The sequence below is a fragment of the Coturnix japonica genome, chromosome 6, assembly GCF_001577835.2.
Source record: "Coturnix japonica isolate 7356 chromosome 6, Coturnix japonica 2.1, whole genome shotgun sequence".
Classification (NCBI taxonomy): domain Eukaryota; kingdom Metazoa; phylum Chordata; class Aves; order Galliformes; family Phasianidae; genus Coturnix; species Coturnix japonica.
The window spans coordinates 14,949,491-14,964,799 of record NC_029521.1 but is presented as its reverse complement, the minus strand read 5'-3'; the positions used below and the strand labels follow the sequence as shown (position 1 = coordinate 14,964,799).

Below are 15,309 nucleotides of genomic sequence, written 5' to 3'. Positions count from 1 at the left end.
CCCAACAGATCCCACGGGGCATTGGGATGCGGCCATGAGTTAGTGCAGAGGATGCTCCTAGGGCTCCAGGAAAAGGTGATGAGTAAGAGTGGTCCCACTGGCATGGGGCCAGTAGGAGCATCTGTAGTGTGGCAGTAACATGTCCTCTACGGCCGGGAGGGATGGGCTGGGTGCCCTGCTAAAATTCATAGGATTTGTAGAACTATAGAATGATTTGGGCCTTGGTTTGGGATAGGTCACCATGATGAGGGAGGAGAAGATGGAGGTGGGAACAGGCACTAATTCCCCTTAAACTTCTGGGGGAAACTGAGGCAGGGATGGTATTTGATTATCTGTCTCCAAACAGGGTGCAGGGGTGGGCTGGTCCCAACCCCAGCTGAGAGCACACAGCTGTTGGTGGGAGCAGGAGAGGGCACCCAAGCAGCCTTTCCTGTTGCCCTGGGGGGAATGGAGAGGCAGGGCAATGCGATGGAGATGGAGTCTAGTGATTGCTTTAAGGGATTTGCTGTCTCTTTCTTTCTCCCTCTCTCTCTTTTTCTTTCTCTCTCCTTTTTCCCCCCTTTTCCCTCCCTCTTATCCCTTTCTTGGTGCATTTGTCTTCGAGGAACCTGGGGTGTTCTTTTCATCAGTTCAATCTCTCTCTGGCACTTGAATTCTGATTGGCTGAAGGTCTTAGGAAAAAAAAAATCTTTAATTAAGTAGATAATCTCTTCTTAGGAAGTTCTGCGGCTCCATTTCACCAACCCCCTTTAGCTCTTACTTTAGGATTGGTTAACCTTCACACAAGTTGGGATTCAGGGGCATACGCTTCTTCATCACACCAGGAGCGCTGGGTGGAAAATAACTCCATCCGTTCCCTAATTTTTATTGCTGTTTTTTTTTAATCTTTTTTTTTCTTTTTTTTCCCCTCGGTGTTGGTACCCAGTTTTGTTGGTTGGTTGTTTTTTGTTTGGTTGGTTGTTTTTGTTTCGTTTTTGGTGTTTTTTTGGGTTTTTTTTGTTTTTTTTGTTTTTTTAGGATGTCCTTTTTTCCTCTTTATTTGGATTTTATGTTTCACATGGACCCTTATCTGGGCATCTTCCTCCTCACTCCCTTCTTCCAGCCCTGCTGTGCTTGGTGAGTATTGGGAGCACCCCAGTCTGTGTGGCAGGCAGGTGCCCTTCCTGGAGACCCTAAGGATATTCCTCCTCACCTTCCTAAATATTCCTCTTTCCATTAGAACAATTGTGGTCTTCTGTGGGACCGGACTCTTAGCTAAGTTCTAAGAGAACCATTGGCAGAAAGGCTCAATCTAAGCAGAGATTTTCCCCTTCTTCCCCCTTCTATGGGACAAATCCTAAGCTGGGCTAAATTTCAGCAGATGCCCCTAGAGCAAAGACCTAGCCCCTAGGGAAGGTACCCATTGGGACAGGCAGGGATTTCTGCTTTTCCGAAGGCTCGCTGTCTGTGTGAGTCTTGTCTTAATCAAATCAAACGGGGCTTCTCTCATTCTCCCAGGAGAGGACAGTCCCTGATTAAGAGCTCAGAGACAGCAGGGATAAGCTCGATGTGTGTGAGCATCACTCCATGAGAACAGCCTGAAACTGGACTCCTTGGCAGGCACGGGGTCAGGATTACATGCGCCTGAAATTCGTATATTAGGGTTTGCTAGGGAGAAGCTTTTGCTACAGTTTGGTTTCCAACCAGCTGGGTCTCGGCAGAGCAATCAGTACAAATCTGCACTCCCAGCGCCCTACTGCTCATTCCCAGAGTTGCTTTATTTTATCACCAGAAATCTATTACAGGGTAAAATTCTTTCTAACAGAAAGAGATTGTGTTTGTATCAGCTCTACTGTCAACCCTTATTTAGTGTATCTAGCCGATGCTCAAATGAAGATGGACTCAAACAATCTGTTTTTGTAGATATATATATATTTTTTTTGATGTGTGATTTCTATTGAGTACCCAAAATTTATTCTCCCTTCCGTGATGCCCCGGGGAATTTGCTCAGTGGGTCACAGACTGATCTCAAGGAAAGGCTTTTCCCATTCAATTACAAAAATCCCCTGCATCTCCCATAGCAGTTCGATGACATTCTCACTGCGGGTGGAATAACCAAAATTGCAGAAACTCAAGACTAAATGGGAACTCGCTCCTGTTAGGGTGGGAGTGAAATCTCCATTCTCTCAGAGGTCTGCTCCTCTCCTGTATATTCTAAAGTATTCTACAGTAGCGAACACGAGATAAAGTTTCCTTTCTGATTGAGGGGGATATCTGTGATGCAGAGAGGCTGGGAACAGCAGAAACTCTTGCAGGATTTATATCATTTTTTTCCCTCTGTCTGTATATATCCCTTGCTTTCCTCTACATAAATGGTTTGAAAATACATTAAAACAGAAAATAAATCAACATTTGTTAGAAAAAGTTCAAAGGGTGTGGATTTTCAGAGCATCAAAGTGATGTTAAATACAGAAATCCCAGACATTTTCTGTGGGAATGGGATGTTTAAATGCCCCGCTTGCCTTTCAGAAGGTTTTATCTCAGGGAAAAGTTTATAGCTGAAGATAGCGTCCATCTCCTAGGTCAGAGTACTCCGAGAGAAAGGAAAACTGCAAACTTCATTTGAAATGATCATATTTCAGACCCTGTCCCTCAACTCTCACAGAGAAATAAAAGGTTCATGGGAATCGTGCAATAATCCTGTTTGCATTTTTTGCTGTTTATCATTATCTGATCCAACTGCTTAAAATGCAACAATTTCTTTTTTTTTTTTCCCTGTGATTTTTAGGATGTTCACAAAACAGGGAGCAGAGCAGGGGGAGCCATTCAGATCAGCAATAAAATGCTATTTATACATGTAACTGCTTTCCTTCCCTGGGTGGGGATTAGATTCCTCCATATCAGCATGTTTGTAGACTGGCAAAGTATCAGAGCTGTATTTAAGAACTAAAAAAAACAATGAATGAATGTAATGAAACAGAGAAAAATTAGTTTAAAAAAATGTAAAGCCCTCCTGAACAAGTTGCTTCCCAGTTTCCTGGCTCATGGGAATAAGATAACAACCTCTGTTTTAGAAACTTGCTTCTAAATGGTTTTTAGGGCTTTTTTTTTTAAACTACATCTGCGGGATTGTCCCTTGTTTCTGATGTCACTGTTTTTCTAATAACTTGAGGATGAAATTCTGATCCAAAGTGAAATTGTATCAGAATACAGAAGTGTAAGATAATGGCAGTAATGATCTAAATAGAGCTCTAGAGAGAGAAAACTGGATCAGCAGCACGGCAGTGTGAGTGGGTGATCAGGTATCTTAAGTTCCTTAATGGGAGACTTGATGAAGGTCTGAGGAGCAGGGTGCTGTTATTGGGTAAGTTGTGCATGAGTAGGAATTGTCAGAGGCTTATCAGCATTTGATACGTGTAAAATATAAAGGGACAGCTGCTTGGCAGAGTTGTTTGCTGTTGGGTTCAAAAGGAGAACCCCTGCTATAGCTATGCATTAGCTTTGAAATAATTTCTTAGTGCCTGACTCAATGAAGCCTGCTTTGCCCTGGGTCTGCTTTTCCCAGATGAGCAGAGCAAAGGGATCGCACCGTGCCCAGGGCACTGCATGGGCCCAGGGTGGCTGTGGCACTCAGGACTTCTCTCCCTGGCTGCTTCTGCTCTGCTGCTGCTCACGTCATGCTGTCCTGCAGTCTGAAAGTGCAGGGAAAGAGCATCAGGTAGCTCCGAGCTGTAAGCTGTGTGGAAGAAGAGAATCATTTCAGCAAGTTGTAAATCTGCCAGGTGACAACGAAGCCATGGGCAGTGGGCTGGGTGCAGATGCAGCTATTGATCAGATTACATCCCACTTCATTTAGTGATATGGATAATTACTTCTGGAAAAAAAATGACACTGCAGAGACAAGAACGAAGTGAGGTTCTTTATCACAGTTTTCTTTGCAGAGATTGCTCCAGTGGCATTTCCAGCATCGCGCTACTTCTGCGCAACAAATGGCTTAATTTCTCCCTGTCCCACTAGAGATTACATTCAGGAAAGAGACTCATTTTTCTTAGCTAGACCATAGGCACGGGGACAAAAATGCACAGTCTGTCTCTATTACCGCATTTAGTTCCATTTCGATATAAATAAGAAAACTGCCAGCTGCTTTCTAGATATAGAATGGCCCATTTTGCAGCAGGTAGCACCCTGGAACTCAAACTGCCCCATCATCCCTTCTCCTGAATCCACCTGTAGATGCAAGAGTTAAATGGAGGAGTTAAACATACTGGTCTGAACTAACTCTTTGCTCCTCTAAGCCCTACAAGCCACCCAGCAGCACACCTGCCAGCTGACCGGAGGGCTCCGGGAAAGCGCCTTCTGTCTCTCTGACTTAATAAAAACATTGAGACTATCCTGCTGGGAAATTGCTACTGTACCATTTGCTCAGCTGCAGATCAGGAACTGGTGAATCCTGAACTTGGCCTTTTTGTGAAGCTGGAGGTTTATCCTGGGAGGAACAGATTTGTTGCTTCAGTGTGGTTATGGCACCCGACGCCTGCTAGCAGACTGGTTTTTGGTTAACCCTGAATTGTGCGTTACCGTCCCCTCCTAAAGCCACTCCAGCAGCTTCTCACATGTTTCCAGTCCAAAATGAGGCCAGCAAGAGTTTAAAACAAATACTTCTTGCACGTGATGAATTTACTTTTTCCTATTAATGAAGCGAGAAGCAGTGCAGATTGGATGCATCTGTTGTTTTGGTCAGAAAAGCTCCATAAGGTGACTTGCAATTCCCTAAATCTTCCAGACACAAGGCCATTGCACTAGAATTTTCTCACAGCTGCTACCAGGGCCTTAGATTCACACTGACATCACCACGAGCACTTAAGTTAGTGTGGTCCCCACGGCAAAGCTCTTAAGAACAAGGCAAAGGGCAGGAGGGAAACCAGACGGAAAATAACTTGTTCATGCTGCTACCCAGTTGTGCTAGGATGGGGACCCGCAGAGCTCACACAGGCTGAAAAGCCCCGGCTCATGCCCCTGTGTGATTTGGGTTACTGATGCTCCAATCACTCGGCTGCAGATGCCGTCTCACCAGTTCCCAGGAAATATTTAATTAGTTATACAATGCAGAAGTGGCTCCCAGAGGAAAATTTCTCTGCAAAACAGCCACCAGCTCTATGATAAAGCACCCACTGGGGCTAAAGGACAGCTGGGGCTGAATCCTGTGCCCAAAACAAAGGGGAAGGGTGTGCTGCTCTCACACTGTGCCCTGGACACAGCCCCCTCCCTCCCATTGGGGCCCAGGGGAGCCTTTCCCAACACAAGCTGTATCAACAGATACTTGGTGGACTTGCCAAAGAAGAACTTTGCAAACCAGTTCTCTGAGCTCCTTCTCAGTTGTGAGTAACAGCAAAGGTCAGGTTTCTTGTGGTTTTGAACAAGCTGGAATAGCCAGCCCTACTTTTTATGGTGTATCTCTGAGATCCTTATTAGGGCTGTTCTAGCTGAAGGGACTGTGGCACAGCTTTGCTGTGTCCCCTGGCAGGGGACAGTAATGCCTGCTGTGGTCTACACTGCTGGAATGCTGGAGCCAGCCCTGGTGTGCCCCAGCACCAAGGCTGGGACAGGGCTGGCAGGGAAGCTAGAACATCCTCTGCTGAGATATGACCAGCAAAGTGAGCAGAACATCACATTACTGAGAGAACTGAGGCTCTCTCTTGCTTTATTTCTGGCTGGGGACCATTGGGATTTGCTCTTGGTCCTTTCTGCCAAGCATAGCTAACCTGAATTCATCCCCTAGATCTGAGTGGTAGTCAGGACCACGCACAGTCCTGGAACTCATGATCACTTGCACTGAAATAAGCCTTTTTGGCTGGAAAACAAAACTCAGATGGTCTCAGTGACCCTAAATTAAAGCTCAATCCTGCATATGATTGTGATGTTGCACAGAAAGGAGCTCAAGAGTCTAACAACAGGAAAGGCTAGTGGAGAATATTTCCATTGATTTCCATCAATTGGAATCCATTTGATTTCCATTATATTTCCAGTTGAGAAATACTCAGCTGGATGCTGGCCTGCGATCAGGTGTGGCTGGACAAGCACACAGCCAGGCAGCAAAGACAGAGAAGCTATGGGCAGCGGGCTCTTAGCTGTAGGTACAGACTGAACACCATTCGGCACAGATTTCAAAACAGCCTGTGCTAACGTGCAGTGCTCAGGCCGCCCCTAGTATCCAGGTGAGAACAACTTACTGTCAGGCCACAGTCCATCCCGGCTGGCAGCCACTGTCCAAACTGAAGGCAGAAGTTGAGCTCAGTCATCCACAGGGCAGATGGCAGATCTCAGTAAGGGATGGCAGGGACTTCTGGGCATGGAGCTCCCAGGTGGGAGCAATGAGAAGAGATTGCTGCTTTGCTTTTTCCTCCCCTCCCACTGCTAAGCACGAGGAATGAGTTAAAGATGCTGTCACATCACGGCAAGCAAAAGTCTCATGATTCAAAAATGAGAGCTCCTTTCATTTGCTTTGAAGTATATTTAGAAAGAGGGCCCACATTTTGAAGGTTTTCCTCTTCTGTACAAGATATAGAAGTTGCTGATGTACAGAACAGGGGAAATCATGAACCTTGCAGAGCTGAAGGCTCCAGGTACTGAAACAGGCCTAGCATGTTCACAGTAGAAAAATTATTTTCTTTGAATAGTGAGAATGAAGTATTTTGCAGTGATGCAAACAGGCACCTTTGGAAACATTTAGTGTAATTTCTTCATATTTCTCTTAGAAAACATCAGAAAATTTCACTTTGGCGCAGCAAGAGGAAAGCATGGTCAGCCAGACCTGGCACTGCAGGAAAAGAAGGAACCACAAAGCAGGGGGATGTCACTGAGATATGCACCATGATCAAGATGTGGCGTGACATTCTCCATCTAAGGGACATGGCCCATCTCCTGGGGCTGGGGGCAACACTACCCTTAGCTCAGCTGGGTATCGTGAAAAGCATATCTAGAGGAGCAGAAAAGATGGGGGGAATTGGTGTAACTAGCAGCTATGAGAAGGGTAAAAGGAAGGAGCAGTGAGTGAGGTCAATGGGAGGGAAAAACGGGTGCTAGGAGCAGCTGTGGAGAAGGTGGAGAGCACAGCCATGGGGAACAGGGGGCCATGGGGCGGGCAGGCAGACAGGACCCCAGCAGGTGTGGACAGGAGAAGCTGCTGAGGGACCAAAGGTGCCTGCAGCCAGGGAGGGTGAGAGGAGAGCCCTGGGATGCCAGGCATTCTCCAGGCCCCTCCACCATCACCCCCTCCCTACTGACACTGTCTCTGTCTTCCAGGTCAGTGAATAATTTCCTGATGACGGGCCCCAAGGTAAGAGAAATCTCTTTGATCTCTGCCCCTGATCCCACTATACCCAGGGGAGGGAAGGGGGGCTCCTCCTTCCCACACCTCTCCAACCAGCTTTGGCCAGAGGTCCCCTCAACCCCATGCACACAGGAACGAGGCAGGGGAGGGGGCCAGGGATGCCCTCCTGAGAGCACTGCAGGCTGCAGCAGCCCTCAGCAAAGGGGCCTGGGACCCTCCTAAACTGATTGGGACAGATTGTGGAAATGTGTCTATTGACCCCAGCTGCCAATCTCACCTGTCATCCATTGTTTCCTGCTGACCAGCTCGGCATTAGGACCCACGTTCATCCAGCTGAAGGAGCATTTGCTGCAGGCTCTGCAGAACACACATTCCCCAAGAAGCACAGCTGGAATTGCCAGGGTTTCATTCAGTGGTGTTCGATGGTTGTTGCCCCTTTTTCAGAGCCTTTACTTCCTAACCAGGACCAGCTGTGAAATTCACCTCATATTTTTGTTTGTCTTGAATAAAACATCTTCAAAAACCAAATCCTCTTACACTGGAGAGACAAGAGGTTCCCTCACTGTAGGGCTGGATGCCACACAGCTCCTCACATGGCTAGCAGCCCGCAGCTCCACTTGGCCTTCTCTCTCCAGGAGCCTCTGAGCCAGCACAGCAGAAAATGCACTTCCTGCTGCTGTTGGCAACCAGCAGACTTCACAGAGCTAAGCTCAGGCCAACCCCTCAGCTCTGCACATCTTATCTCCATAGATGGTACACAAGTCCTTTGCAGCTGACTGCCAGCCTCCTGGCAAGACTGGGGCTATGCTTCTCAGCACACCTAGACCCCAACACAGCAGGACCCTCAGTGCCAGGCTGATGCTGTCCCCATCTTGATCCACTGCCTTGCTTCCTCCCAGGCCTACCTCATCTACTCCAGCAGTGTGGCTGCTGGGGCACAGAGTGGCATCGAGGAGTGCAAGTTCCAATTCGCCTGGGATCGCTGGAACTGCCCCGAGCGGGCACTGCAGCTCTCCAGCCACGGCGGGCTGCGCAGCGGTAAGGAAAGCATTGGATACCACTACTGGGACCCACTTGCTGCAGCTTAGGGCCCAGCAGCCCCTCTTCCCTTCCCAAGTGCCTCCTTTTCTGTCTCATCCCCACCTGGGCTGCCCATCTTCTGGGGCAGGCTGGGCTGAGGTCTGGCAGAAGACAAGGCTCGAGGGGGCTGTGGGGGACAGCTTTGACCCTTGGAGTGGGCTTCCTCCTCTCTGAGATGTATCGGTAAGATGTGGGGACATTTAGGCATCTATGCTATATAACCACTGGTGAGCACGACAGCGTGGTGCGAAACTCTTTCTCAGCCTTAGAAATGGCATTGGTTGATCTGGATCAAAACCAGGAACTTCCATTTTCAAGCAGTTCAATCCAAAACTAAGCTAATCTGACCTGTAGGGCCTCTTTTCCATCCAACACAACCCTGCTCATTGCAAACATCATCTGACTCAGTCTCATGCATGGCAGGAGCCATTCTTAACACCAGTCTTGCCATGAAATCTTTAACATGTTTGCTCTCCTTGTGTTTCTGCTTGACAGCAAACCGAGAAACTGCCTTTGTCCACGCCATCAGCTCTGCAGGTGTCATGTACACACTGACCCGGAACTGCAGCCTGGGGGATTTTGACAACTGTGGCTGTGATGACTCCCGCAATGGGCAGCTTGGTAAGGAAAGACAGCTATCATCCCTCTACCAAACCCTGGGCTGCTGGAGGAAGCTCTCCTCCACCAAGATTATTGTTGGGGAAAGCAGGATGGCGCCCCACCCCTGCTGTACCCAGCCTGCGGCTGCTGGACAGCCTTAGTGGGAAATTCCAGGGCTTCATCACTTTGGTTCTCCTCTCAGATCTCGTACAACAGTGAAGTCTGGGTGTTTTGAAAGAAGTCCAATTTCAAATTATCAAAATCTTTTAAAAGCCTCTCCTTACTCAGCTGTACTTGGCAGGCTGCAGGTGTCAGTTTGTCACAAATTCCACTGGAGTGCCCAGTATTGAGTAATTTGCTTATTGGCTAACAGTTTTTACAACAGCCATTGCTGAGGTCTGGGATGGACCATCCTTCAGCCCAAGACTTTGGGGGCAATGACACACCAAATGTTATTTGAGCTAGTCATGCTACAGTTTCTTTCCTCAAAACATGTTTGTTTTTCATGAAAATTTTCCAGTGTGAACTTAAAGCCTTGATGGGCAAAGGAAACTTGTCTATGTCCAAAACATTATGGTTCCATTCCAGATATCACTGCACTGACTCTGAGCTGCTGTAGCTGCACGTTTCTATTCTCTCTTTGTTATCCACTGCAATCACACACAGATGCACCTCTGCCTCTCCCTGCAAGAGGCAATGGCATGGCCTTGCAGGGACAAAAGGCACAAGACCAGTTAAACCACAATGCCCATGATACACCACCGAGGCACACAAGGCTCCGAATATTTCAGATTTCAATTCTTCCCAGAGCATTTGGTGTTTTTCTCAAGGAAGAAAAGCAGAAACCGCATGATGTGTTTCCAGGCAGCTGTGCTAGATTATCAAGCCCACGCTAGGTTAGAAAAAGTACTTTCCACACTTTCCTGCATAGTTTCCCAATCTGTGCTGACTCCCTTGTTTCTTTATGATAACTGGAAAATCAGAGCTTTCTCAGATGCCCAACATCAGCCTGAGATTTTGTGTATATCAAAAAGAGGGCTTCCTTCATACAGGTGTACCAGGGCTGGGCTGTTTTTCTGGTGGAGGGGACTCTGTTCCCACTAACTGGGATATACACTCAGGACATCCCTTCTGGCTGTAAGGATTCTGATTCTATGCACACAAGTTGGCTAATCCATCTCACAAACCTGTTCTGAACAGGCAAGTTGTCCCTGCAACCCAGACTGGACCAGATAAAGTCATGTTTGGAGGGGAGGGGATTAAAGATCCAAAGTTTCATCACTTAGGATGAAATGTAGGAGTGCTAACATATGAATTCTGAATCCTGCTCTATAGAAAGCCTGAAAATCCTTGGCATTATCACATAGGTATGGCATATACTCCTTCATTGCCCACATGGACCACTTGTCGCCTAAGCCTGAGTAGAAATGGCACGAGCCCAAGGGGAGGGAGTCCAGAAGTACCTCTAGGCAAAGGGCTGGCTTCACCCCCCAGCCTTCATTCCTTCCATCACTGCTGACAATCACCCTTTCTCACCCTGGGGGCCACAGAACAGTGAGGGGCTGGTTCCCTGGTACTACATCTCTTATCTCCTTTCCCAGGTGGGCAAGGTTGGCTGTGGGGAGGCTGCAGTGATAACGTGGGCTTTGGGGAAGCCATCTCCAAGCAGTTTGTGGATGCCTTGGAGACTGGACAAGATGCCAGAGCTGCTATGAACCTGCACAACAATGAGGCAGGAAGAAAGGTGAGCCCCTTTCCTCCTTCCAAACCTGGAAGCACTCATCTGATCTGTTCTGCCCATTCACTATGAAGTCTCACTAATTGCCACAACTAAAATTGCATGCAGAGTAAAAGCAACTATTCTGCTGAGGAGAGGGGGAGCAGGGTAGCAATACTGATAGTGTTCATCCTAACGTAGCAAACTTATCACACCCTGCTAACTCCTTTCTGTTGCTCTCTTTCTCCCTCTTCAAGAAGTAGCACACGTTGGAGAAACCAATGTGGACCTTCAACCAACCCTCCCTGGGCAGGGCTATTGAACAAGGAGGGGTCATGGCAGACCCCTCCACAATTATAAGCCAGACATACCCATAACCTGCACTACAGAAATGACCCTAGTGATCCCCCTGGGCTATTTTCCTGCATCCCCTCTCTTTCCTCACCTCATAGGCTGTCAAAGGGACCATGAAGAGGACTTGCAAATGCCACGGTGTGTCGGGAAGTTGTACCACACAGACCTGCTGGCTGCAGCTGCCCGAGTTCCGCGAGGTGGGCACTTACCTCAAGGAGAGGTACCACAAGGCCTTGAAGGTGGACTTGCTGCAGGGGGTGGGGAACAGCGCTGCCAGCCGGGGGGCCATCGCTGAGACCTTCAGCTCCATCTCCAAGAAGGAGCTGGTCCATTTAGAAGACTCTCCTGACTACTGCCTGGAGAACAAGACGCTGGGGCTGCTGGGCACGGAGGGCCGGGAGTGCCTGAAGAGAGGCAAGGCGCTCAGCAAGTGGGAGAAGCGGAGCTGCCGGCGGCTGTGTGGGGACTGTGGGTTGGCGGTGGAGGAGAGACGGGCTGAGATGGTGTCCAGCTGCAACTGCAAGTTCCACTGGTGCTGTGCCGTGCGGTGTGAGCAGTGCCGCAAGCGGGTCACCAAGTACTTCTGTGTCCGCAAAGAGAAGCGGGAGCGGAGCGGGGGTGGCGGGGCCAGCCGCAAGCTCAAGAGGAAGCTCTAACTGCCCCCTGCTCCCACTTGGTCCTGTCTGCCCCTCCTCTCTTCTCCTTCCTTCCCTTCCTCCTTTTGAGTTAGTTTTATCTCATTTCCAAGCAAGGCTCCTTCACCCAACATCACCTCAGTGTGTGGCTTGGATGAGGCTGGGAAGGCACTTGAGTGCTGGCAAAACCAGGTGAGATTTAGTCCCTTCAGCCTAGGATCACTCTATCCAGTGACTATAGTTTTACAGCTGAAAAAGCAGCTGCCCTCTGTTGCTCCTGCTCTTTTCAGCCTGCCTGATCCCCAGACAAGTACAGCTCACACTGCTCCAGGCCTTTGAGCAAGTATGATCAACACTCAGGAAAGCACAAGGAAGCTTAGATGGCATCACCAAACCACTCAGGGTGGTAGCCCCTAAAAAAAGGTTTCTCATGCCATAAAAAAATAGAATCCCTCAAAGAAAAATGGTGCCTTTTATCAAACCCCGTGCTATGAGGAAAAGGCATGAAACTGCTTCCTGCAGTGAGCCAGCTACCTGGACAGCACCTCCCATCTTTCACAGCTTAATTCAGCTTTTCAGTGCAGCAAGATTCCAGCTCATTAAATATTTATCCTAGGAAAGAGACCCATCAGTTGCTTTTTTACACACTTGTTTTGGATCCTCTGAGCCTCCAGGCCTGCCCCCCACTTCATTCCCACCTCTTACAACAATGCCCTCACACTTGTACAGTCCACCTTCCCTCCCCAATCTCTCCCAGAGAGGAGCTGGCATCTGAGCCCATTCCCCTCCTCATACTTGCTGAGCACTCACCTGTCAGCTAACTGACATAACTATATACTTCCCCCTAGTCTGAGAAAAAGTCAGTTACTATTTAATGGTGTTGTAAATAAGAAAGTGAAGCACTTTGAAGTTTAATTTATTGCACAGTTACTGTGATGTACACATAACAGTTTTTCCTCTACATCTTATTGTATATATTCTATAGGCTAAGCAAGCAGCAGGTTAAGATTTGGTTGATGCATCTCTTTTCCCTTGCTGTGGCTGAGGCAGGGTGGGAGGAGGCTGTCAAGTTGCAGACCCAGGGGAAGCTCACTGCACCCTCAGTGATCTCCTCAGGGCTGTCAATTTATATTCTACTTTGCTGTTTGAAGTATCTCTGGACAGATGAGAAGCCAGCAGAGTTAAATTACTGGCCCTTAGACCTGTCTTGTAGCCAATATTTGTAAAGGAATAGCCAATGCAATAAATCAGTAGCCAAGTGCTTGCAAAATTCTGTCGTGTCCAAGTAGCTGGGTGTTTTGTCTGTCCAACTGCATGTATGGATGTGCATAGCTACAGCTCTGGAGACTACAACCAAGCTGTTCATCTGTTCAGAACAAAAAGAGCTGAGCAGTTTTCCCACCTTGGCCCCTACCAACATAAGACAGGGCTTGCTGTTTCCTGGAGCTCACCTGAGCCTAGAGGAAAAGAAGGTGGGAGGGAGGCAGAGGGGCCCACTTACCCATTTCAGACACATGGAAAATACTCAGCAGTCTGTATGAACCTCAGTTACCAACTATCCCCTTCATCTCTGGGCTTCATTGTTGGGGATGGACATTCAGACCCAGGGCAACTTGAGGTCTCACCAGAGAAAGAGATTCCACGCCATGCAGGAATCTGGCAGATTCCAAGAAACCATCTCAGCCCATTCTCAGGGAAAGCTGGAACACTCCTGCTCCATGCACAACCCCCAGCTGTGTGCACTAAGGTTCCCATTAAGTCACAGCCCACCACCTTGTGCTCTGCCTCCCTGTGCTGGGGCTGCATCATGGGGCAGGGGGGCGAATAGCCCGACAGAGCTGACCTGAGGACAGCAGCGAGGCACAGAGCAGAGCTTCCCCTCCCTGCTCTCTGAGCTCCCACTGCTGCAGTGTGCCATACCCCACACAGGCACCCCGCTGGGCTGCACCCACTGGACACAGCGATGCCTGCCGGCAAAGGGGAACGGGTTCCCATCCCCGCATTGCTGTAGCGCTGCAAGCAGGGCCCCACCGGCACGCCTGGCTTCCTGCGGGATAAAATTGTCGACGGCGCAGCTGCAGAATGTGCTGACCTCAGCAGCGGGTCGGGGCCCGGAGAGGTCCCCCCTCCCCGGTGAGAGCGGCCCTGAGCAGTAAAGGCACTGCGGCCATTGTGCGGTGGGATTGGATGCTTCCATGTATTCATTTCGGTTTAATGAAGGCGCATTCCTCAGAGGAGAAATATTTACATTCAGCTTCCCAGGTGGTCACCTTCGCCCAGATGACACACAAACACGCACCCCCCGCTCCCTTTTCCAATCCAAACCTCTTTAGAGGTCTCCGGGAGGAGGGGGGGCTGCCGGGGAGCAGAACAGAAAAGGGAACAAAATGCTAATAAATCAGCCAGCCGGCCCTTTTCCCCTCCCCTCTGCGGAGTCAATGGAAAGTGTCATTTCACATGCTAATCCCCCTCCGCTCTCTTCACAACACCTTTTCCGCAAAGTGTTTGGGAAAAGTCCTTGTGGCCCGCTTACAGCTCCCTGCCGCTTCGGATTCCTTCTTGTCTAAGGCCGCGGCCCCCGTGTGGGTCTCTCCCTCCAGCAGGGCTCCATACAAAAAAAATCCCAACAAAGACTTTGGAGTTCATCAGCCTCCCACTGAAATTCACAGCTGCTGAACAAACTAATCCCCTCTCTTGGCCTTTCTTCCTTTCAATGGGTTCTTGGCTTCAAAGACACTTTGGGAAAGGACTTTGTAGGGACTCACACTGCTCCCTCAATAGAAGTTAGTGCAAGCATTATCTTCAGAGCAAGTGGCTTTACAAACAAATACTGCCTAACAATCTCTGCCCCTGCAGCTCCCCCAAACACACACAAGCCTAGCCCGCAGACATGATGTTATCTGCAACAGGATTAGAGCCCTGTTCTCCATGCCCAGGGATCCCTTCCTCCTACCCACCCCCTCAAATTCTTTGTCAACCCAAGGGCCTTCTCACCCAACAGAAAACGCTTTTTCCATGCTGAGCTGCCCAGGGATGCTGCGGCAACATGTGCCTGCATGGGGGAAAGCATGGCTGCGTACTGGTACCGGCTGTAGCACTGCAACTGAAGCAGTGCTTTCCAGCAGCATCTGTGATGCAGCAGAAAGCCCCAAAGCCACATAGATGGAGGTCTGGCCACAAGTCTCCCCAAGAACTCTGAGCAGGTCACCTTGCTGCCTAATTTCCCTAATAAATTTTAGGGATGGAGCTCACCTGAAGCAGAACTGAGCAACAGTGGGACAGAGGGGACAAGAAAGGACTCACAGCAAAGGAAGGATAAGGAGCTGGTCTCTGCAAGAACCCATGGGTAGCAACAGTAGCGCATGCACAAGGAAACTGAAGTCCAGGGCATCCAAGAAACAGCTGGAAAAAAATCGGTACTTCTCAGTGTTACAAGTAGCCTGAGTCAAAGAAGCAAAAGGGCTGAGCTGCACAGGTGCTACAACAAAGTCCAGAATGACAGAGTACCAACTATTGGGTTTGTTAAATGACCTCAAAATGCCTAAGGACTTTCCTTATATACTCACTAAGCAAATGGATGTCACTCGCAACCTGTGCAGTCCTTAATCATCAGC

General features: G+C 48.9%; 1 protein-coding gene across 1 annotated transcript; it reads left to right on the top strand.

Annotated features, from left to right (window-relative positions):
* Positions 1-416: 416 nt before the first annotated feature.
* Positions 417-12,965, top strand: WNT8B (Wnt family member 8B). The gene is made up of 6 exons (XM_032445626.1): positions 417-1,116; positions 7,282-7,315; positions 8,209-8,347; positions 8,885-9,010; positions 10,591-10,733; positions 11,159-12,965. Exons 1-6 carry the CDS (start codon positions 1,019-1,021, stop codon positions 11,714-11,716), a joined length of 1,098 nt encoding a protein of 365 aa, XP_032301517.1. The 5' UTR covers positions 417-1,018; the 3' UTR covers positions 11,717-12,965.
* The last annotated feature ends 2,344 nt before the right edge of the window (positions 12,966-15,309 follow it).